The sequence below is a fragment of the Anguilla anguilla genome, chromosome 15, assembly GCF_013347855.1.
Source record: "Anguilla anguilla isolate fAngAng1 chromosome 15, fAngAng1.pri, whole genome shotgun sequence".
Classification (NCBI taxonomy): Eukaryota; Metazoa; Chordata; class Actinopteri; order Anguilliformes; family Anguillidae; genus Anguilla; species Anguilla anguilla.
Window position 1 is genome coordinate 7,831,931 of NC_049215.1, and position 26,040 is coordinate 7,857,970.

General features: G+C 40.7%; 1 protein-coding gene across 1 annotated transcript in view; it reads left to right on the forward strand.

Moving 5' to 3' along the window:
* The window catches only part of LOC118214659 (G protein-activated inward rectifier potassium channel 1), a 32,616-nt gene extending 15,459 nt beyond the window's left edge, over positions 1–17,157 (forward strand). Inside the window, exon 3 of the mRNA XM_035394792.1 lies at positions 12,125–17,157. Coding sequence (XP_035250683.1) covers positions 12,125–12,723 — 599 coding nt within the window. The 3' untranslated portion in view covers positions 12,724–17,157. The remainder of the gene's footprint in view (positions 1–12,124) is intronic.
* Positions 17,158–26,040: the final 8,883 nt, after the last annotated feature.

The following is a 26,040-nucleotide window of genomic DNA, read 5'->3' on the forward strand; positions in this document are numbered from 1 at the left end:
CTACCATCTTGACAGCAGTAAAGACCTCTCCAATCACTGCCTAGAGTGTGGAATAATTTAATTTGTGCTTCTTCGTTGACACATTATGCCCTAATAAAACTTAAGTACTTGATGTAAAACGGGCCAGAAATCAGGCGATGATTCGTTTAAGGTGTGATGAGGGCGTGACTCGTGAATGGAGAGTTAGGCTCTGAACCGAGAGTGCCCTTTGATTTTAAGATGGCTTACGTGGTTGACCCAGGCATGTAGCGGAGCCCAGAGTTAGCCGAGTGCGCACTTTGACCTAATTGATTTATTTGCCTCATTTTTGTGTCATCCACAGATATGTATTTCCAAGAGATTTTGCTCTCCCATTTCCTTCCAGAGTACTTTTTAATAGCTTTTATTTGGACCAATAGGTCCAAAAGTGTATCGTTATGTTTTGTTGAATTTCATTTAGATTCATACGCACTTATGAATTTGCTGTAGTCAGTTAAATTGGAGGTTCTATGCCAGGGTGCTTGGACCCTGGCTGCATTCGTGAAGACTCACCAGAGGGATCATTAGATACATTTTGTGTAAAAGTACATAGACAGAATATGACGTGTGTTGCAGAATGACAAAGAACAATACTCATGCCCTGATTAAATAAACTTTTGACCTTCATTTTGACTATAACAGTTTAAAATGTGAATGTAATGTACCGTAAATTTAACAGCTAACATTAAAAAATTTTCATTGGTTGAGCTCCGTGTTATGAAAATGAACATGTCATTCTGTTGATGTGTCATATCTACATCCTTGTGCTTATAAAGTCCCCAGATTTGCCATGTTTATTTGGATGTCAAGAAGCATCAGAGATTAACATCACAGAGAGAAATGAATTTTACATTTTTTTAACGAATCTGTCAAGTCATGCGTGTTATATAGAAGCACCCAGAGCCTTCTGTAGTGATCGGTGAGAACTGACTGCCAGGTTTTGTGTTACTGTCCAATAATCCCCAAGTGATGAAGGTTTGCACTGTGCTTCCAGTGTTTGGGTTTGTGGCAATATTGATTGACACTGTCTAAATGTCCCAGAAAATGATGTCCACTCACCCTTCACTCTTAGCACTGTTTACTGAACCCTTAGCTACTGCTATTCAACACAGCCAATAAATAACTGGAACTCAAACCTCTAAATATACTCACAGGATCAACCTCTATACGGGTGATGTATTGCTCTTAGAAAATCCTATTACTTCACTGCAAGAAACCTTCAAGTTCATTACCATTTTTTAAATACATGTCTGATGACTCGATAAACTGGTTTAAATCAACAATACTACCCATTGGTTCTAAGAGCTGCAGTCTGAAAACAAACAAGTTTAGCTCTCAACGCTGGCAATATCACATATAGTATCTTATTGCTTTGAAATCTCCTCTCAGCCATCGGTGTTATTTCACCTGAATTTCAGCCTCTCACTGAAAACCATTGACAATTTGCACTGCTGGTGGAACTTCCCACTCAGACTTATAGGACGCGTAGCTACCATAAAAATGGCCATTCTTCTAAAAATCTGTGATCCCAGTTGTACCAACTCCTCATTGGTTTACATGCCCCATAATTTTCATTATTATTTTGCAAACCAACTTTAATATATCACCAATTGGGTGAGCAAAAAAAAAAAAAAAAAAAAACACCAACACAACTCATAGTTAGAATTATAACAATGGAACTGCATAGACCTACAAGTATCAGGTCTTTTTCTCCCTCACAGACACTGCAAAAAATTTGCTTCAAAAACTCTATACAACTTTGACAGTAAAATAAATAAACTCTGAAAATTCGACCCATCACCCTGCAGATACACCCTAATCTGGTCCAATCCTCACTTCCTGGTCAATAAATAACCTCTCACCTCTATGATTTGGAAAAAAACAAAGGCCTCCCTCCACTACAACACATCTTTAGTAATAAATCCCTTCTCACTTTTCACAAGCCATGGTCCAGAAACATTGTATCAGCAAGGACTAATAAGGTCGTCATTAACTATGCTGATTTTGGATTCATTAACAGCCTTCCCTCATCCCCGTTATTAGAAAATAAATCTGTAACTCTAAAAAAAACAACCAGACTCCACCGTCTCCATTGCCGCTAAACTACGAGAAAAACATCTTCAGATCTCTGTCGATACCAATTTCAGGACTAGAATCTGTTCTAACACATTCGCCATGACCTCATCCCACAACATACACTAATTAAATACAAAATGACTCACAGAGTACACATCACCCACCACAGAATGTTCAAAATGGGTTTCACTGACTTCACTGACATATGCACTTATTTCGCTCTCAGACTAGCAGACACGCACTACCACGCGATGTGGCTTTGCCCGCTAACGCTGCGGTTTTGGAAGGATGTCACGCGTTTCACCTCTTTGTTTCCAGACGGCAGCTTTCCACTCTGCATCCCACCTTCTGTTTACTTGGAAATACTTTCGTACCCAATACCCCAGACCGTACCGACACACTCACTGTAGTCGCCTTAACTGTCGCCAAGAAACAATTCTTCTGAATTGGAAATCAAGACGTAAACTGAACGCTGCACAATGGGCAAATCTATTAATAGACCACATTACGCTTGGAAAACGAATAGGCTCTTGGAAAAAACCAAATGCATAGTTTCAACAAAATCTGGATCCCTGTACTCAACCGACTCAATTTACCATTGAACTGAATCACCACATACAACATATCTACAGCCATGTACATGCATGGACACATGCACAGACACACACACACACGCACGCACGCACACACAGAGACACACGCACACGGAATTTAAATGTTTGTGCAAGTGTATATCAGTATGTCGTCCCTGGTCTGTCTCTATCCTTATTGGTTGGTTTTGTCTAATTGATCTGCCTGTCTGATTGGCTTGTCTCCCTGTCCGGTTGTATCTGACTATCTGTAGGAATTTTTCTTTTAGGGGGGTTATGGCTGGGGTTATGGGTAGCTTCACTTGCAAGTTGTGAAAAAAACAAAAACTCAATAACAAATGAAATTCACATTTCTTTGGGAGAAAGCACATTGGCCCTCGACTATATGTTGTTTTTCAGAGTCATTTCTTACAAGATCATTCTTTGTCATCCCTGCTTCTATTTTTGTGACATTGTACTGGCGCGGTTTATACATGAGCTGCTGAATGGAAATGTTTGCTTTTGTTTGTATGCGGTCTTTTGAATTTCCTGCGCACCACCGTTGATTGATAGTTACTTGGTTTCACGGACACCGGTTCGATTTTTTGCTTTGTTTCTCGAATACCGCATTTGCGATAGTCGTGCGGCGAAATGCAGCGGGGATATTGTGCTTTTATTCCAGACCTTGTCCAATTTAGAGACACAAAATTGACACTGGCACGACCTCCGCTCAACCTAGAGCCTGTTACGTTACCTCCCTGTGCGCTCAGGCCAACTCCCGCAGCTACACATTTTCGCATAATCTTCTCCCAAGCGATACTGTACGTTTGCCGCTCGCGTTCTCCGAACCGCATTTCCTTCGCCCCGCTCCTCCACCAACTGTCTCAGCGGAAGCCCCCGGACATGACCTTTGCAAATTCAGGCAAGGCTAAGGAAACATTTATAGAGCACAGAGCTCTATTTGTCTGCCGAGGATAATTCCTAAGGAGGAGGTCACTGAGGCCAGCTCCGTATTCTTCTGTGCTTTAAACATTAGCACTTGACGATGGTCACCATAGAAACGCATTATCTGTCGCTGAGGTAAAACTGTGCTCATAACAGTTTAGTTTATTGCAAAGTGAGTCATTTCCCGTCTAATACACACATTCTGGAATATTGCATTCAACACATCGAAGCTTTGTATGTTTACCCGCACCCGCACCCCCCCCCCCCCATGCCCTTCCTTCTCTCAGATTGTTCTGCTCTGGGTTGCAAATCCTCTTCACTCCTGCTAGTGTTCACTTCAGTCTGCTGAGGCTGGAGTTCCTATGTGGTTTTTTCCACTTTTTTAGGGGGAGAAAAAACAAAGATTTTTTTGTTTTTGTTGTTGTTGCTGGAACACTACATGTACCATACATATGAAACCCAGCTGTGGAAAAATAAATACATAAAATCAATCATTAACCACAAGCTAACTTTGTGCATTGTGTGACCCTGCTGCCAATCACTGCATCTGATTCTCTTTTGAATATTTCTTTTTTGTGTTCTTTTCCTGCACATGGGCAGTTTTACCTCATTGTTAAAAAGTGAAAAGTGTGTTATACATTTACACTAGCCTAGCCTTTTATTTTATTGTCTAGCATCCCTCAGCTTTTCATTCCCGAAATTAGCGAAGTGGCTAAATTAAGCGAGTCATGAATTTCTAAATTCATTCAGACTCCGCAGGGCCAGGATGAGAATCCCTGAAACTCGGATGTTTTCCAGTGAAAAGTTTCCTCTGAAGAGTTTCCCTTACCTGAGGGTTTGCATATCTCTGTAGTTTCAGCTGACCTACCTGCTGTAAACATGTATTTAATTTCATCAGGGATAGGTGAGTGCTTTGTACTACTCTCAGTAATGTAATTTATCATATTATTATTCATTTTGTAATCCTACCAAATTTTTCTGCTGTTTTTTGTATTCAGAAATATTTTTGTGTTCCTTTGTATTTTTCACCCGGCGCTGCATGTTTCCCAATGAGGAAATAATGTGCTAAAAGGCAACCAGAAATGATGTTCCAGCTAGTGAAAAGTTTGTGTCGATATGACACTTCAAAGGGATAGTTCACTTTCTGGAGTTTAAAAAAAATATATTATTTCTGTTTTTGTGTATTTTTTGAATTGCCCAGAGAGATTTTGTGTGCAATGAAGGACATTTTTACAGATGACTGGCTGGCTGGTATAGGGGGATTTGGGGGTTTGTGGTTTAAAGTAAAAAATAAAAAAAGCACTTCAGGTAACTCCAAAACAGCATTTACAGCAATGTTATGTTCCCAGAGGCTGTGCATAGAAACACATTCATTTTATCGCATTTATTCACAATTACTAACAAAAATATCCTTTTTATATTTTGCGGCACTTCTTTCATTGAGCAGAGCAGTCTCAGGTTGCATTTAACATTGGAAATAGTTCCAACCGAAAATAAGATTAAACATAATTTTTGAAAAATAATGCTCATGTATAACCTGAAGGAATCACATCACAGTACAAGCAGTTTGTGCGAAGTGTATTTTTTTTCTTTATACCACAAATCCATGAATCCATGAAAGCCCCTATACCAGTCATTGTAGAGCCAACATGATTAGAAACTTATTATAAATATCTAAAGTATCCCACATCACCTGTCCAGGCTAATTGAAAACATACACTGAAACTGAAATGCTAAAAATCTACAGAAAGTGAACTATGACACTGTCCCTTTAACACAGCGGTGCCCAATCACGTGCCCCGGAGGGCCGAGAGTTCACAGGTTTTCATTCCAGCCAATGACTTCACCTGCTGATCTCACTAATTAGTTCCCTCCTCTGCGGTCGAAGGTGTGTTAATTAATGAGATCAGCAGGTGTAGCGATCGGTTGGAATGAGACCAGCATACTCTCGGCCCTAGCGGGACATGATTGGGCAGGACCGCTCCAACATTTGGGTAACGCCGTTGATCCGTGGCTGGATTGGACGGTTGCGGGATCAAAGCTCACTCTGCAGGACCCAGCAGCCTCCAGAGTCATGGTATGGGGTCTCTGCGGTCATTGACTAGATCAAATGTTTTTTTTTTGTTTGTTTTTTTGTTTGATAAAACCCCCCCCAAGTGCCCTTGTCAGCACGCTGGCAGCTTATCCAACCGATGTGTGCGTACAGTTGAGTGTGTGCGCCCGCAAACGTGTGTGTGTGTGTGTGTGTGTGTACAAGTGTGTGCGTGTCTGTGGGTATGTGTGTGTGTGCACGTGGGCGTTTGCATACGGGTGTGTGCGTGTGCGTACAGGCGTGTGCGTGTCTGTGTGGGTGTGTGTGTACATGCAGGAGTGTGAGCATGTGGGCATGTACACATGTTGTACACTGCAGATCCAGTTTCTCACTACGGGTTCTTGTGTTGGGAAGTCTGTTCCTTTCCCATGTTACATTTTAGAAGATATTTTCTCAGAAGTAGTCTCTATTTGGTTGGTGTCATACTCAACGCAGTGCATAGCACGTACGCATGTTTGAGTGCGTATCCGAGCGTGTGGACGGACGGCGCGCGCCGGTGCAGATTCGGTGGCGATGAACATGCGCTCGGCTGAAACGCGGAGCGAGCAGATGATCCTCGCTGCCATTGTGGCTCCATCTTGGCAAGGCTAAATCCAGGCTTACCGCTCCTCAAATGCCAGTGAGCTCGCAGCGCCAACGCAGAGAAAGCGCTGGAAATCTCCTTCTGGGCCTCGCCGCCGTCCTCCTGTCTCTGTTTTCCTCTTCAGCGCGAGCGAGTAGGTGCGTTCTCCCTGCGTCTCAGGCCCCCGGATTGCGTCTCTTTGTTTACACGTCACCTTCATGGCGCCTCCCGCTCTCCTCTGCTGTCACTTCCAGCTGCGGAAGCTGGCTTAGCTTCATCCACCCAGGAGGGAGCGCGTGCGGCTCGTTTTTCCCCGCACACACCCCGGCTGTGTCGGTTTCTGGGCGCAGGCCTACAGAAACAGTGAACCTCAATCTGTTTCTCCTTCATACTTTTAACACATACCCAGCGCACCCCATTAAATAATCAATCAATAAATAGATCAGTGGCTATTTACAATATCATTATGAACACTATATAATTCCAATATAATAAAAAATGACAAATAAAAATATGAATTTAGACATTTACAACTGTTTTTTTAAAACAATAAAAAAACAGTAAAACAGTAGCTGAACAAATTGCATAACTGTGAATAACTGATCTGCTGATTTCTTATCTATGAAATATACAGTATGGTATATATTTTTATGTAATTTTATCTGCTACAGAATGTATGTGTTAAATAAAACAATGAAGTTGCCTGTTTTGAAGTGATGTGCACCATTAGAGAGATGTATGAAAAAAATAAGAGTCTAATCCAGTGATGAAGCTCCATTTTCAGAAGGCATCATAAACTTTTTGTTATGACTTCTATAATGCTTCTCCTATGCATGCACAAGTTCAGAAGTGATTTTAATTTATTTAATAAACGTATAGCCTGTAAACAGTGTGCAGTATTTTATTAGGGATTGGGTTTCATTTGTTTATTAATCTGTTGACTCAGCAGCACACACTGCCCATGTTTGTTTACCCAACTGGGGACTGGGTACTGTATGAAGATCACGGATCTCCATAATCATGAAGGATGAGAGCATTATTGCTGTGTTGCGCCTGGATTTCTTGTGCGTGTGTGGTTATCTTTGTGTATTTCTTGGTTGCATAGCTAATGAGTGTTTGTGCTCATATTCAGATTAAACAAATATGTTGACTGCTTTCTCTGGACAAAGTAATGGGTTTTGCTTCACTTATGTGTGTGGTTTGTCACATCAAGCTTTATTTCATCATTGAAAAATTAATCTCTGCTTCATGTTCTGTTTTCATTTTCGCATTATTAGGGCAGAAGCCATGTTATTTTACCTTGTGGATGACTATATATTCACCAGTATGTTGTTTCTTTTATCATAACCATATTTTACCATCCTCTGTTTTCTGTTTTGTTTTGCAGGGACAGTACGTTGTTCTGGCTATTTAAATCCTTTCTTGATTAGTGGTCACTACATTCACAGCTACAGTATGTACAAATAGCTGATGTACTCAAAAAACCGTGCATTGGACAACAATTGGAATAGCATTATCATGCTATTTGTGACTGATACAGTATAATAACGAGTTCAGTCTGGATAAACATTACCTAGAGGTTGATTAAAGGTGGATTCAAGATGCAAAGAGAATGCTGAATACCATAATCTCATGATCTGTAAATGCAGGTCCTGGGCACATTACAAGGCAGGGCAAGACAGCTGAGACACGGCAAATAAAATTCTTGTTATAAAACGCAAAGTTTATGTCAGGAGGTCAGATGAGTATATTGACAATAATGACAGATATGACAAACTGAATGATAACGATGCTCCTGTTTTCATGCCACCAAAATACTTATATTGGAGGAGCAGTTATAAACAACAACAGCTGCGCTACTAGGCCAGCATTAGCACGTTAGCATGTGACTGTCTGGGAACGCGTGTCTATTGTTAGAATGGTAGGGCCATCCTGGTCATTTAGGCAGACAGTTGCAATTTTATATCGGCTGGAAATTGTGGTAGCAACTTGAGCTGTGTGCGCTAATGTTTGCCTTGAGCCGCATTCAAAAGTGAGATCTAAACAGCCTTGGTATGATACGCTTATGTTCATGCTGGTAGGACTAGTTTCCATAGAAACACAGCTCCAGTCAGGTATGATTTTTTGGATTATATAATGCAGAGAAAACACCTACACTTTGCCACATTTGCAGTTCTATTCTAGAATTAAATGCGCCCGAGTCTTCTTGTAAATTGTGATATGCTTTGCTAATTTGACTGCTAAATTTGCTCATATTATGGGCTCAGTCGTTTGAATATGATTTTTAATAATCGCATGAAGTCAGTTTTCCAATTAAAAGGGAATATGTGCTTATATTATGGAACGAACTCGAGAGATACAATTAATTGTTTATGCAATTCGGCTGTACTTATTAGAGCTGCCTACGTGGAAATTACCCTGTAATTGCGGGGAAATTATATAGGGGTGAATTCACTAAAGCAGATGGGCTTAAATAAGAGGAGTGCAGGGAGCTTGGATGTAAGCTGCCAGCTGAATAATCATTTCCTTGTTTGGTTTTGCTTTTTAATGCCTCTATACCAGAACAGCTTATTCCGCATTTAATACTGTATGTATGAACTGCTCTGATGAGAAGACAGATATTTAAGCAGGAACACCAAAAAACTTGTTCCAAACATCTTATAGGAAATATAGTGGAAATAAAAGTAAAGTGAGTTTGTCAGCCTTGGGGGTTGGGGGGGGGGGGGGGGGGGGGGGGGGGGGGGGGGGGGGGGGGGGGGGGGGGCAAATACTTGCTAGAATACACCAAAACTGCAGAATGTTCACATTCTTGCATATCAGAGTCTGAAAAGAAGATGCGATTGCGACTTAAAAAAATACTCCCCCAGCACAAGCATATGCAAAAGCTTTCTTGTAACAAATGAACACTGATACTGTACCTCACAGCAGTTAAGAATCAAATCTGCTAGGAAATGCATTCTTTATTCTTACAACGAAACGTGTTGCTAGGTTTCAAATGCTGATGTTCATATGTCTTCAGTAGTTCCTGCCAGTATTGTGTTGTTCTGCATATATTACATACATATGAGGACTTTGGGAATTATTGAAAAGCATAAAGGTTTCAGGCAGATTTCATACTGGAACACTGCAGAATCATTTTCAGAGACCGTTTTTCCCAGATGAGCCCACAAAACCGTCTTACTGCGAGCCGTAGTCGTAATTTCTTAAAAATGGAGAAGCAGAAGGGTTGGGGTGCTTAGCGCTCAGCCATTAAGGCTGGCATTCTAGCAGAGGCAGAACGTGCCCAATTTGCAGGTAGCCGCAAATATACACATTTCCTTCTAAAAGTAACGGAAATATATCCTATATGATTACAGCGCAATTTAAATGATGTCCATACAAGGGATTTCTTATTTGGCTAGGATCCTTACTGGGAACCTCCACCACTGTCATGATTATGTGTATTGAGGAAAATTGCTTTTCCCTTTGTGCAGTTGCATTCTCTTCAACGCAATCTAGCAACCTGACGATGTACATCCATCATTCACTCGGAGTTAAATTTATTTCAGTTCTTACAATACAGATTACTTGTCCAACATTATCTCAGTCGTGGTGCTGAATCTTTATCAAGCCGGTTGTTATGCTTGCATTTTAACACATCAGTTATGTGAATGGTTGATGTAATGGCTGCCACTATTTGTTGTAACCATGATAATATTGCGTCATCTCTGCTCTTTGACCAACCTTTTTGGATGCACTCGTTATGGATGAGCATCTGCTAAATTCATAAATGCCAAACATAAATATAGTGCTTTTTAATGTAAAAAAAAAAAAACTTGCCCTATTGTGAATGTGTACCATTTAATAGCATGATTTAAGCATCTTAATCTTAGTTCCTTGCCAAGGTCAAGATGTGGACTGAATCTCTAAACGGCAAAAGGTTGGCTGCACTTGGAAGGCTCCACTGACAAATTTCAACATTTGTTTTAAGCCACCTGAAGCTGATTCATCCTGTCTGTAAGATTCACTTCCTCTCTCAGTGAGCAAAGATAGCTGGATTCTAAATGTTACAGTGAAGCTGTCCGCTCTTTCTGAATGTGAATAGGACCGGCAGCTGTAATATCATACTGTACACGTTCCTTATTCTCTTAACTCTGCAGTGTCTGTTTGTATGTGCATGAGTGAAAGAGCTAAGGATGTGTGAGAGAAACGTGGTGGTCGTGTGAGAGAAGCAGAGTTGCTACTAAGTGCAAACTCAGGTGGGGGATTGTGTGGCAGTGTGAGTGCTCTGCTTCTGCACCTTTCGGCTGTGTGTTTGAATTGGAGATGGGATTAGACCTTCACCTCCGTATTTTCATTTAAATCTCAATGAATTACCCATCAGTGGGTAATAATAAGGGATTATCTTCCACACAGGTAGGTAATTTAATGTGTGCCACCAGCAGTGTGGAAATACCAGTAAACTAAGTCATCCTCTTAGTATTAAATTCAGTTTTATTTAACATGGGTGCATTTAATAGTGTAAATAAAGAAAATTGTAATGCTTGCGCAAGAAAGGCACAAAGAGAACTTCTCAGCTAATGAACGGCCCTAGGTCTGTCATTTCTGTAGGGTGAAGGCCTGGAGCAGCACGGCACACATGACTGTTTTTTTCCTTGTTAATGTTGTAACTCCTAAAGACAGATGCAGACCTTTGTACTCGCACATTGAAAGCGGATCTTCTACCGCCATTTTCTCCCACCACAGATCTTGTGCTAAATTGCAGTCATTACGCAGTAGGCCGAACACAGCTGGGTATTTAAAACTTTGTTTTCATTTACAATTATTTGCTTATCATCACTCTAAACACAACTGATATTAAAATGAGCACCTCTTTTATGTAGTCATTCATAAACTTTTATGTGATTTTGTTGGGTTTTTTTTCATTGTGAAAAGAATCTGTAAAGAATCTTTAATGTAGTCATGTGGCATTCTGCCAGAGGTTTAATTGGATCGCAGCATCCTTAGATTCTGAAGTGGCTTGATGAATTGGTATGATAATAAATTGTATTGCATTAAAAAAAATCACCTCTTGTGTAGAGAAGGGCAAATATGCAAAATCTTTGCGATGAATTTCCATCTGCTAAATTGGGAAGATGTTTGCTAAAAAGCCATAGTTTCTAAGTTTTGGGAATGATTGTAATCCATTCAGGATGCAATATTATACCATTTCATTTTAAATGTATGCAAATATTAGGCCTACCTCCAGTTTTAAGACATGGAAAACTGCCCAAGATAGTGCAACTATGCTAACCTTGCTGAAATTGGAAAAATGTCACTTTTATTGAATGTTATGGGAATATCAACACAACCAATAAGGGACTGGTCTGACCTGATACTATCAGATTAACAAGGATTACTTTCACTAATGTTTTTTGAGCATCGTGATAGTAGACATTAAGTGATCCCTTGTGGTACATATTGTGTGTGTTACACATTTTCATATTCAATTCCAAATTGCTCTGTTAAAGTCTCCTTTATGCGCACCCAACTATCAAAGAAGTATTTTGTCTGTGCTTGCCACTCTATGTTTGGTGATGTCATATTGCAGCTGAATCACATGACTGCTGACATGCTTGGCCCTGATAATTGCTGATTACAACCATGGGCTGAATTACACTTCCTTCCCTTCTCACTCTGTAATGCAAAATCAGCTACATCATCCATTCCAGAACAAAGATGCAGTAGAGTCAGTTCATGTTGAATAGAGTATATTCTCTTTGCAGCAAGAACGCGCAGTCGAGCTGGAACTAGTCTGCAAATCTGTGGCCTTTCTCAGACTCGAAACCTGCAGATTTGCATCTTCCCAACATTTCCTCTGTGTCCCTTGTTTTTTTTTCCCAGGCATGACTTGCCAAGCGCGGACTTCTTACACCGAGGACGAGGTTCTCTGGGGACATCGTTTCTTCCCCGTCATTTCTCTGGAGGAGGGCTTCTTCAAGGTGGACTACTCGCAGTTCCACGCCACGTTCGAGGTGCCCACCCCTCCCTACAGCGTGAAGGAGCAGGAGGAGGCCCTGCTCATCTCCTCGCCCCTGATGGCGCCCTCCCTGTGCAACAGTGGCGAGAAGAACAGCTCCCTGGACGGCCTGGAGACGCTGGAGGACATGGAGACCACCACCAAGCTCCCGTCCAAGCTGCAGAAGATCACGGGGCGGGACGGGCTGCCCCGGAAGCTTCTCCGGATGAGCTCCACCGCCTCGGAGATGACCTACAGCCTGGGCGACCTGCCCATGAAGCTGCAGCGAATCAGCTCCGTGCCGGGCGTGTCCGAGGACAAGCAGCTGGGGGCCAAGGGCAGCAAGATCGGCGAGCCCATCAGCCAGTCCGTGGCGGACTTACCGCCCAAGCTGCAGAAGCTGGCGGGCGGGGGGACGGGGGGCCGCATGGATGGACACCTACCCCCCAAACTAAGAAAAATGAATTCGGACCGCTTTACGTAAAAACCCCTGTCTCTGCCCTTCGAGACATGCGCACACCTCCACTGACTATTTGTAATTTGATAAGATGGACAAAATGCTCACATTGAAGAACATTAGCATATATACAGACACACACACACGCACACACACACATTTATACAACGGCTTGGCTGAATACTCGATTCTGATTGACCGGGAGGTGTGCATTATTTTTCCATGGCAGGTGTGCATTATTTTTCCATAATGCCATAGGCCTGGCTATGAAGTAGTGCCAGCAAAAGTTTAATCACCATTCTGAGTGAATCATTGTATTTCTTGATAAAACATTAAACATGCATCCAGCCACTGCCAACATAAGCACAGTCAGCTTGATGTCCATGATTGACTAGCTAGAGAATAGCTACTCTAGTTTTAGCTTGACTATGTTTATAGTTTAGCCTGTGTTTGGAATATAATTCAATAGCTGGTTAGCTATCTATTTGTGATAAACATGCTGTCAGACCATTCTGGCCTAAAACAAAACTGCATTTTTAATGTTAGGTAACCGTTCGATGGTGAGCGTAAATGACCTAGCTAATAAAGCTAGCTTGCTAGCTAGGCCGATTGAGAGGGGGACTAGAGAGACACATTTGTTGCTGAGTAGTATAAGGTTTGGGATATTTGCTGGAATATTTAAGTAATGTTTCCATTGCAGTAGAAAAGCATGCATTGGTTACAAGTTTGCTTTCTTGCTAAGCCATTGTATAAGCGGGATAATGACCTAGGGCTTAGGCAATATGTGGTTTGAATGCCCTTTGTGGACGGAAATGTACTACCTCTGCATTGGGCATTGAAACAGCGCAATGCCCAGCCCCTCAGTCAGTATCCCTTATATAGACACACAAGCACACACACACACTATGAAATTTAGGGTTATGGAATTCAGCACTGTTCTTGGGTGTAAGTACACATGCTTTGATAAGAGACCTCAGAATTTTTCAGGTGGTTGCAAAATTAGCACAAACTGGCATGCACGTATCACAAGCGCATGGAATACAATATGTGTACAAATATTTTTCTTTTTTCCCGGCATGGCATTTATAGACACAACGACGATTTTACAGACAATAAATAGTGAACAAAACAATCTTGGACGCTGGAGAGCTGCATCACACTCAAACTGGAAACGTTTTACAGGTTGTTGAGGGTTACGTCTTGTGGTGAAAGGCTCAAACGATTCATTTGAGTTGATTACTTTGGTCATTCAGTGTGGTATTTGTGTTTTTTGAACCGTTATTTTGAATGCATGTTAATGCTTATAGTCTTTAGACAGAGACACTGAAATCAAATGCTTAGTCTATATTACATTTGTTTATTTCAGTCTTATTTCACAGCTGTATTTTTGCTACTGTATTTAATATATAGGAGCTACTATTTTATTGTGAATGAAATATATGGCATTTGTTTGGGTTGGGCATAAATATAAGGCTGGATGACACTAGGTATTTTAAACTGCATAATTTGCACCTTACGAAAGCCAATATCATGAAACAAGAGAGTATCACTCACAATTGCCTTGTGCCATCCGTCTAGATGAAGAAGGATATTCTCAGAACTGAATAAAAGCATTTGTAATCTAACCACGCAATTTTAAGAGTCCATATTTTCAAATGGTCCTTTATAGAACGGAAGCAATATCGATATAGTCACAATAATCTTTCTGCATCCATATAATAGGTCAGTAGTGATCAAAGAGTTTAATCTAAAAGTATATGAAGATCATAAAGTTTTGATCAGTTTCATTTGTTATGAATTAATCCATTTAAATCACTCAAAATTACATTAATCATAGATAAAATCTGATATGCAGTTATTCATTAACTAATACATTTGAAGAGGTTTTCTTGTATATTTTTGAATGATAAAACTATACAATTTTTAATTAGCTGATTGTAATGGACTATATATAACTCTTATGTCCTTTCTCCTCAGCAGAAGTCAGTAGGTAATTGTTTTCGACTTCCTCTAAAATCAAATCAGTATTCTGAAATAGTCTGTTGTGGTCTGATCAGTGAATGTGTTGTGGATGTAAATGGGTTAATCATATGATACATTCACTCAGAGAATAAAGTGTCAGTTTCTTAAATTAAAAGTTGTATGGCTTTGGAACAGGAATCACAATCAGTATGAAACGATACAGTGATCAAAGCACAGTCTAGTCAAAATGAATTCTATCCTCCCGTTCGAGCAGTGAAACTGTGCTCCAAATCTCTTGAAGGAGCCATCGAGATGGATCAGTGCGTTACACAACCTGATCCCATTTCCTTTCTGAAATGGAGTGTTACAGTTTGTAGTCCTAAAACCCAGAAGTAAGTTCTCGTTTTTGAGCCATGGGATTTTTCCCCATAGGGATTTTGTTTTGTGCCGAAAATAAGGAAATCCCTATGGGGGAAAAAAAAGCATTGGAAATCTTCCGAGGGAACCGATGGCGGAAGAAACATCCGGGTTGGACTACAAAAAGACGTCACCGCTGTAACGCTCTATTGAGACTCAATGGTGATGAGGCCCCTGGAACCAGAGCCCTCCCCAGGCAGAGCATGGCGGCTCTCTTCACCACCAGTCTTCTGTGCCAGTGGTTCTCAGCCTCTTGACTAAATGAAATGGATAAAAGCAAAAATGTCAACCCCCCCCATCCCTTTTCCCATAGAAACACCAATGGGGGATACCAATCTTAATCATAAAATCGTATGGCCCTTTGCAGTTTTATCTATTTAAAAAAAAAAAATTAATCCAAATGTATAAATATTTTCTTCACGCAAAACAGTTTGGGAAGCACAAACCATTATGTGGACTGGGCTGTGGGTTGTTTTACTTGATGGAAATTGTGAAGGCAGGTTTCTTTGTATGGAGGTGGGGCATTGTCCATTAAGACTAACTTGTGTATTTAATTTTCCCACAGACACTCATTGTAAAGTCATTCAGAAGCAGAGCCATAAGACTTCAAATGAACTGATAAATGTACGTACTACAAAGCCCTCAGCAAGTGTCAAATTTCCGCACCTTTCTCATAGCATGGGGCGTCGAAGCTCCAGGAAATCTCTACTGAAGGCTATTTCTTTTTTAGCCAGTCTTTTGTTTCGGTTTGTCAAAATGTTTTTCCAAGCTGACTACACAGCAGGTCTGTGTTTCTTGATGGCACTGTAAAACCCATGGCGAAAAACTAAATGCTGTATGTACTGTATGTTGCAAATAGAAATGTCTACCAAACACCTAGATATCCAGGCATGACAATATATCTATTGTACAAACACACAGGTTTTAAATGGACTTGTATGTATTAGTACTGTATAAATTAATCCTGTATTAAACTATGGCAATTTGGCTGGGTTTAGGTTTTTTCAACTCGCATTTTGCTACTTGTATATTTACAGTATGTTGTCTTTTTTCCTGAGGGTGGCCAATTTTCAGTCTTGTGGTCATAATCTTTTGTTCCTGTACCAATATTGAATCTGTTATGTTGGGCATTTTAAACGTTTTTTCACAATTCTTTGATGAAACTATGGTTTAAGGTGAGTTTAAATCGGTGATAATGTATCTTATCACTGGTTTAAACAGGTTCAAAGTGTCATTCACCGTGTGTGTGCGCGCGCGTTTGTGTGCAGATATTGTGTGTGACGTTAAATATTTTGTTTTTAGAGTATTTGAATATATTTGAATTTTCTATATTCTGTAAATGACATACATACAGTATATATGGTTTTCTGAATGACTTCTGTCCCTAAGCACATGCTAAGCCCTGTACCCTAGACATTGCAAGCCATAATTTGGGTTTTTGGCAATTATGGGGGGTGTATACTGTGTCAAGACACAGTTGGTTACATCCTGCCTTGGGATGATGGCTAATACTTGACTCCAGTGCCTCTGGTTATCACTGCACAAGCAGACCTAATTACTCACCAGGTGTCTTCAGGTCACATCGGTGACAGATATGATTCTCTTCCGACCTTGGATGGCTCTGCTAGCATGCTCAATGCCAAGTATTGTGGAAAAAAATCACTGTCCTGCAAACTGATCTTCAATGTCCCCAGTGCTGTTTTGCGTGGGGAAAGATGATAAAACTATAAGAGCTGTAAGAAAATATTCAACAATGAATAATTCAAATTTGGACTTTTTTTGTTTGTTTAAATGATTATAAGTGGGGGACATAGAAAATTACTTCATTTAACGCATCCATTATTCATTTCTAAACCATTATTTGACCTATATATTCATTATTTGATGTATGTATTAAGTTTAAAAAAAAACAAAACATGACCACTTGTATAAATTCAGAAGTTTGTATGTATGTTTTCAAAAATGTGTTCGGAATTATTTATTCTGTACATAATGACATACATGTATACTTCATGTGTATGCACATACTGTACAGATGACAGAATTAGAACTGCGAGATGCAAATAAAACAGAATTATAGGACAATGATGTTGCACGTTTATAATAAGGATGGGCCTATTCGATGGCGGTCCATAGCTCAGCTCGGAGAGCGAGGCATAAGACAGGAGACTTAAGGAGATACAGAACTGGGCTCGTAAGGATTCCATCTGTTGAGAGCAAGCTGAGAATAATTGAATGTCAAAGCTCATTTGTCTTACGATATACATTCTCCCTGCTGGTCTTAACTTTCCGGAATTACTTGACCCTGTGAGTTGACGCGCTGCACGGTCGGGGAGCAGTCAGCTCAGGGAATTATTCGGGTTCTTGCGCAGGATGGGTTCGGTTTATCATTACTGCCGATAAACATATAAGGGCGTGGGTAATTTAGAGGGGGGGGGGGGGGTATGTATTGGGAGTGCTAACAATTACCCAGGCTTCTCGATAGTGCCTGTCTCATCAGCTAATGCTAACGGTAACAAGTGGGGTCTACCATTTTGTTGTATTCAGAAGAAATAACTAGTTGTTGGCGTAACGTACCCTAGATACAAATTATGACCTGGCTTGTGTCTGCTGTGGACAGGGATCCCTCAGGGAAGCGCGTAATTGGCTGCAGCTCGGCCCGGCGAGTGAGCAGGAGGCAGGATTTTCCCTGACTCACCGCTCAGTGGTGATTAGACACCTGTGTCTCTCCAGCAGGTTAGTAAGCGCCTGGTCCTGGTAGGTTGCAGAGTGAAAATACATGGCAGCTGGCTGCATGCGTGTCAGAGAATGTGTGCTAGCGTTCAGCCTTCAGATTCGATGGAGGATGCGGCTGGGATGGCACATGACTACAGTTATGATTGAGCATTCCAATGAAGAAAAATGCTGTGACAAACACTCACACATACATGCACGCACTCTCAGACATGGATACACACAGACACACACACACACACACACACACACAGATATATGCACACCGGCATACATTACTTTCACTTTCAAATCAAAGTTTAAAAAAAAAAATGTCCTTATGCTAATGGTTTTACCAGTTGAGCGCATGCCAAAATTAACTCTCTAAACTGTGTTTGTGAAAAAGTAACATTTGAATTCTGCATTTAAGGTCATCAGAGACTGAATACTCAGCTCACCTGCATTCAGCTACCTACCTCTTTTAGATCAAATTCTGTCAGATTGGTCATAGCATTAGCCGGCTAAGAGCTTTAGGGCATCATTTTAAGGCTGTATCATTCAGATAGCAAGACTATACTTTGTAGATAGGGGAAGAGCCAAGGCAAGCTATGGCCTAGACATGCTCAAATAAAATAGAAATTACCTTTGAGCTAAAAAAAAAAAAAAAAAATCTTTCCTCTGTTTCACCTCCTGAGGGGGGGGCATTTTCTCTTTTTTTATTTTGGGCTGAGATAAGTGTTGTCTGAACAGAGCTATATTTCTTTTCATTTCTTTGGTGTGAACACAGTCAGTCATGCTTGCCATCTGCCAAGCTGTGGGATGGTGGAATACACTCATTACCTATACAGCACAGAGTGTGCAACGTCTTACAGAAATAACTACAATGGGTGGACTCTTCAGTCATTAAAAAAAGAACACATAATAATAATACACCCAGTATGTATGTATGTGTGTGTGTGTGTGTGTGTGTGTATGTGTGTATATATATATATATATATATGTATGTATGTATGTATGTATGTGAACTCCATAATTCTCCATAATTTTTGATTTGTAGTCAAACAATTTACATGTAGGGTGCACATGCTTAGCTTTCATTTAAGGGCATTTATGTACTTCGATTTCACCATGTAGGAACTGAATAGGTTTCAGATTGGGTGAATGGCTTGGCCAGTCAAGGATTTTCCTGTTTTTAGCTCCTTTGTTGTGTTGGCAGTTTGTTTGGGATCATTGTCTTGCACTGTCCAATGGGTTTGGAGCCATTTGGTTAAATCTGTGCAGATCAGAGGTGGGTAACCCAGCTTCAAAGAGTAAAAAGACTGACCATGTATTTTCTCCACCACCATGCACTAAACCAGCTGATTCTAATTAGCATAACTCTTCAGCATGATAGGAGAACTAATTATTGTTATCAGCTGGTTTAGTGCATGTTGGTGGAGCAAATACATGGTCAGTCTTTTTACTCTTTGAAGCCGGGTTACCCACCTCTGGTGCAGATACACTTCAGAATTAATTCTGCCGCAGTTATCAGCAATTACAACATCAATGACAACAAGTGAGCCAGTATCTGCAGCAGCCATACATGCCTAAACCATAACACCCCCACCACCATGTTTCACAGATGAGGGGGTTATGCACTCTGTGCACTTTAACCCTATGTATTATTTGATCAAATCTAAAATTACAAATCTAAAATTGTACAGAGCCAAAAAAACAATGTCTGTCCCAATCGTTATGGAGCTCACTGTATGTATATGTATATGTATATGTACATATGCGGTGCCCTCCAAAAGTATGCTAACAGTAGAGTGAAATGTGTTATTTTTGCTATATACTTAAGGCATGTGAATTTGAGATCAAAATATGAATGAGACAAAAATACACATAATTAATTTCATGGTATTTTCATGTGAAGTTGTTTTACCATTTTTACAGAGTCCACTGTGCAAAAGTAAGTGAATGACTGACTGACAGGTGTTATCTGTTGCTCAGTCTGGTCTTGGATTTGTTTTCATCTGTGGAAATGGGTCAGAGGTATACACCTTCATGAAGACCAGGGGACTAATTATGGGTGGAGAACAACTGATCAGCCAATTGAGAGAACAGAGGATATATTAAGGAACTGGATATATTAAGTACAGCGGTTTGGAAAGTCTTGAAAAAGAAAGAAACCGCTGGTGGACTCAGAAATAAACACCGTACAGGTTGCCCAAGGAAGGCCAAAGCAGCTGATGACAGATGTACCTTAAGAGCTCTGAAGAAAAACCCTAAATCAACAGCCAGTGACATTGAAACCAGACTCCAGAGGGCAGGGGTGAAAATGTCACAAGGCTCTGTACAAAAAAGACTTTGAGAGCAGAATTATAGAGGCTACGCTGAAAAATGGAGACCTCTCATCAGCAGCAAAGCTTAAAAAGGCCAGAAATTAATTCCCCCCCAAAACTGCAGGCAAGCCAGAAGAGTTCCGGGTGTTTTATCCACAGGTGAAACCGTAATAAACCTTTACCAGAGCGATGGAAATCCAAAAATGTGAAGAAAGGAAGGGACAGGCAATGATCCAAACGCCGCCCTCCCCCCCCCTGCTCCATCTGTGAAATATAAAGCAGGTAGTGTCATTGCTTGGGCATGTACGGCTGCTTCTGGTACAGGCTCACTCATCTTTATTGATGATGTAACGGAGGATGGCAGCAGTAGAATGAATTTGGAAGTGTCCAGACAGATATTTTCTGGATGTGTACAAATAAATTTCTCCAGTCTCATTGGATGGTGCTTCATTCTGCAGCAAGATATTGACCCTAAACCTCCTGCCTTTGCAACCGAAGCACTCATCAATAGTAAAAAAAAAGTGGAAAGTCATCCCGATTTAAATCCAATCTAGCAATCTTGCTGAAGTGGAGACTGAAGACAGAAGCCGCCCAAAACAAAGATCAACTGATAGTGGCTGCAGTGATGGCCTGGAAAAGTATTTCCAGTGAACATACCAAATGTTTGGTAATGTCAGTGGAGCGTAGACTTGATTCTGTTATTGCATTTAAGTACTATGCAACCAAATATCAGGCTTTTGATTCTATTTACTTTTAAGTTAATCCGTTAACATAGTTTTGCCCAGCTGAAAATGGGGGACTCGATACAAAAAAACAGCTGTCTCTGTAAAGTGGTTAAATATGTACGCATGTAAATACCATGAAATAAAAGCTGATTGTCTCTACTTGTCTCACATTCATCTTTTGATCCCAAATCTAAATGCCTTAAGCATACTGAAAAAATAACAGATTTCACTCTACCATTAACATACTTTTGCTCATACTTCTCCTTTTGTCAAATGTATGCCCCAGTCAACTGGAAGTACTATTATTGTGAGTGGAAACGTATAGGAGCAACAACAGCTCAGTCGTGAAGCGATAGGCCACACAAGCTCACAGAACAGGAAAACCTTCCCAGAAGAGTGGAGGCTGTTATAGCTGGGGGCCAACTCATATTAATGCCCATGGTTTTGGAATGAGATGTTCAGCGAGTACATATGGGTGAGATGTTCAGGTGTCCACATACTGTACTTCTGGAAATGTAGTGTGTGTGTGTGTGATTTGACTTAATGTGAGCACACAGAATAGATCTAGCCCAACACAGGGTTAATTTGATTTTGATGCTTATCTTCATTTATCTATTCTTTTCTTGCCAATTACATCGATCATCATAAATCTTTGAGTCCCCAACCATTAATTCACCTCATAGGTCATTCCTGCCTATATCTACTGCTTTTATCTCCTAAAGTCAATATCAACATCTGTGCATTGGAACCAATTGCACAACGTACAAGCATCTCTTGATGTCTGGTTAGCAATCTATTTTTATATTTTGGACATTTACAGTGCCGTCTGTATTTTTTTTTCTTGATTTGGCTCTGTACTTCACAATTTCAGATTTTTTAATCAAACAATTGAAATATAGTTAACGTGCAGATTCACAGCTTTTTACATAGATATACATAGAACCCCCCCCCCCCCCCCATTTTCATGGCGCCATAATGCTTGGGACAAATGGCTTCACAGGTCTTTCTGATTAGTATGGTGTGTTCAAGTGCTTCCTTAATGCAGGCATAGAACAGCTTTCAGTATCTAGTCTTCATTCCAGGCTTTTAATTGCCTTTGGAGTCTAGAAGAAAGAGAGCGCTGGAAGACCTCTGTAGTTGACCAAATTAATTCTCACCATAATGAAGAACCCCCCCACCACCCCCCCAAACACCTGTCTGACAGATCAGAAGCATTTTATTATTGGTATCATTTTGATACCAATAATATTGTAAGCAGATCAGTTCAGTGAAGTATATGTCCAGGTGCACAGTATAGAGAGTACATGCCTGGTATATCTGTGCTGCACAGCTTTTCATGTTGAAAATGCAAGAGACGCGATTTAATTTACATGAAAAGGTGGCCTTCTGACGTCACCCGGCCTCCCATGAGCACATAAGCCATTATGTTCCCTGCTCTTTGCATTTTTTACATCTATTGTGTGAGCCATTAAAGCCAGGCCCGGGCTCGCTGTGGTCATTAAAGATCCCCGAGCACTTATTGCAAGCTGGGGAGTCCTCCCGTGGCCTGGCCTAATTCCCAATCTGGATGCCTCTGTCTGGCCGTCCACTGATGGCCCCGACTTAATTGGCTAAATAAATCCATGCCCCTCCGATGTGCGGTGGGCATTTCGGTGCGAACAGGCTGTTGTACATTACTCAGGTGCATACCGCACATTTGCGATGACCGGGGGGGGGGGGGGATTAACCCCTTCATGTTAGAGGCCTGTGATATCTTCTTTGAGCCAAGAAAAGCGCGCTTTTGACTGAAATTCAACGTTCATCACCTTTAATATTGAACGGATCAATTCTGATGTCACGCATGATGTGAGAGGAAAATGTGGCTCAGATTTAGCGCCAGAGTGGACGGAGTGTCGTCGAAATGTCCGGGTGTCCCTGATGGTGAAAACCTTCCCGCTTTTCAAGAGAGCTGCGGATGTCATGTTCTAAATAATTATGATGTCACTTCCTTCTTCCTTTGATCTAATGTGACATGTACAGACCGGCCGGTGTAAAATGGCTTTGGGAGGTTTTAAATGTAGCATTTTGCTCAATTGTATGAACGTTGAAACAGCTGGAGCAGACATTTGCGCATCACCGGGTGCCATATTAAATAAATTGTGCCTGAAAAGAGGTCCTTAATGGGGATAATTTGAGTCTGGAGAATCGAGCGCACGACATATACCACTTTCATAACTGCATGTTAATTAATTAAATTAATTTCATTAGTACACGGGCACGGTGAGTAACGTGTAGCTGAAGCAGGGTGATTAGAAATATCACTTGACACGAGATGCGGTAATTTTAATTTTCACATTTGCATCTCTTATCAACCACACGGAATCAAAACAGCTTCAGAAAATAAGGTTCCCCTTCATCTTTGTGTAGAAAACAAGAAACATATTTTAATATTTTAATTTGTTTTAATTGATTATTTTATTCATTCAAGTCATTTACAAGGTGGAGCAAGTTATGGTCTTCTAAATTTGGACCATCCCCTACTGAGTTGTGTGTAACCGCTTTGACACATTTTTTTCCGTGCATGTGACATTATAGCACATTTCTAAATTTAAACTACTGAACCAGATATTTTGGCCTAAAAACATTTTTAGAGTTCAAAATGACAGTTTATTTCTACCATACTTGAACTGAATGGCAGAAAAGAGGCTAGCCCAATTCCCATCTTGGATTGAACAGACAGAAATGTTTTCTCCAATTTTTTTGAACCCTCATTTATTCCTACATTTTAATAGAAGTACAACACGTACAGATTTGAGATATTGATTAAATGTTTTTGGTGTCAGCTGATCATTCGTGAATGACAATGCTGAAGGGACTAATTATCGGGCAATTATTGGACTGCGTTGGAGGATATTGGTGAAGGAGTGATTTGCCTAATGTTGAAGAGATTATCACAAAAGCAAAACAGAAAGGAACCCAGCCAATGCTCAGCTACAGTACTTGAGTCTGTCGGCGATAGCCCATGATCCGGCAGCCCACAAATCAGGACACCTTGCCAACACTGTGGCAAGAGCACGCTCCGTCTACTAAATAATTATCGAGCCAGTTGTCACATTGTTTATTTTCGTACAGTAATACCAAGTCTTGCAACTTGACTGCAGGTGCTGTCTGCAGTCAAGTCAGACTAAATACTTATATTTGGCTATTTTCTAAATATTTCACCCATCTTCTTTGCTCGTGACTTGACATTGCAATACACCTGTGTGACATTGCAATAGACATCACATACATTCCTAGACAAGCTCTGAAACATATGAGCCATCCATGTCTTGAGCAAAGCCTGCTTCCTTCAGTACTGTAGAAGTATACGTGAGTTTACCACAGTGGAAAGAGACACTAATGCAGCTGTTTCTGCAGGGGACGCACTCGATTTACAGACAAAATGCACGCAGGAGCTTGTGCGGAAGCAGTGGAACTACTGACAGGCTAACATGCAGTGACGCTAAGGTAAATAGCACTGCTCATTTTAAATCACATCTGTACGTGTTCATTACCACCCACTGTAGAGCATGATGCTATTTAAAAGTAATTACTGCTTTACTGACTCAGGTGTTCAAATCCGCTTACCATTTTTTTTTGTATTTTGTTTTTGGAGATTAGCTTCATTTTAATCTTCTGTTGTTGTTTACATATGGTACTGTGAATGATGCAATAATACAGCTGGCTTTAGTCTGCCATGACATTGAAGAGCCCATTGAAACTTATAATAATGATTATCACACAAGCACAAAATACTATCATAAAATGAAAACAACACGGATCATAAAAAATGTATGTTATTTATTGTATCTATATGACATTAAGAATCTGTAGCAAGAATTGGACAGATTGAGTCTGACAGAATGCATGATCATAATTATGATACCGAAGAACTGTCTGGGACTGACAGTTTGAGAGATAACTAGTCACACAGAACCTACTTCTGAGAAATTACCCCTCTCTCTCTAGCCATTGATTACTGCATTTCATAAATTGTTCCATTCAAATGACCTTCTCTTATTCATTTTTTTCCCAACGCTTTTTCTGGAAATAAAATAAATTAAGGCAGTCATAGGCACCCTTCTTGCTTTTACATCAATAGACAACTTATTTTGGAGTTAAACTGAAGGGCACAAATTTTATAACCAATGGAAAATAAAAGACAATGTGTATAGTCCAGGACATAATCATTCGCTCATGACAGTTTAGCTTGCAAGACAATACAGTCATGCTATTGAACCCCAGCATTTGACAAACTGTTATGTATGCTAGGTTTGAAACAAACGGGATATTGTACTGCAACATCAGAAGATGTTGCTCTCATCGAGTGATATATAGACACTGAACCGAAAAAGAAGAATTCTAGGAGTGGCTTTGAGCAGATAGAGCTCCAGAAAAAGAGTTATTAGCTATGAATTTTGGCCTTAGTTTGTGCAAGTAATCATTTAATAGTCGTTGTGCTTTGAAGTATTACAGATAAATTTCAACAATAGTTGTAGCTAGCATCCAGCTGGAGGCGCAAATCAAAATCAGTGTCGAGTAAACTGTTTGTATCGCAATCCGGCTCTGTTCATGTCCATGTCCATGGCAGTAATCAAACCTGAGTCTGTGAGGAAGTGAATCACCTGAAAAGCCATGCAGATGGATGGAGAGATGGGGAGAGAAAGAGAGAGAGAGAGAGAGAGAGAGATGGGGAGAGACAGAGTGAGAGAGAGAGAGAGAGGGGGAGATGAGGAGAGAGAGAGGGGGGGGGAGAAAGAGAGAGAGAGCAGCAGAACCATGCAGAAGGTTATTCTTACCGGTGTTACTGTTATTAGAGCCTGTCATTCATTTGCACATCTCGTTTGCACCCCACTGTACCTTCTGTTTTCCCCTTTTTACTTTGTCTTTTCTGGTGAACAGCTGACAGACTGCACGTGTCTGCGTGTCATCTCAAAGACTCTGCCGTAACAGCGGTGGGAGGCCATGCCACGTGCCTTCACTTCTGCTAGACAGTCTTAGAACTGGTCTGTGACCTTTCATTTCCATGATACCTTGGCACAAATCAAAAAAATAAAATAAAAAAAATTAAAATACTGTCATCTGGCCCATCGCTCAGAAAGATGGGCAGCTACACACTCACGCACACACACACACACACACACACACACTACAGCATGTGAGAGGGAGGTTCTGTTGGGAAGCCC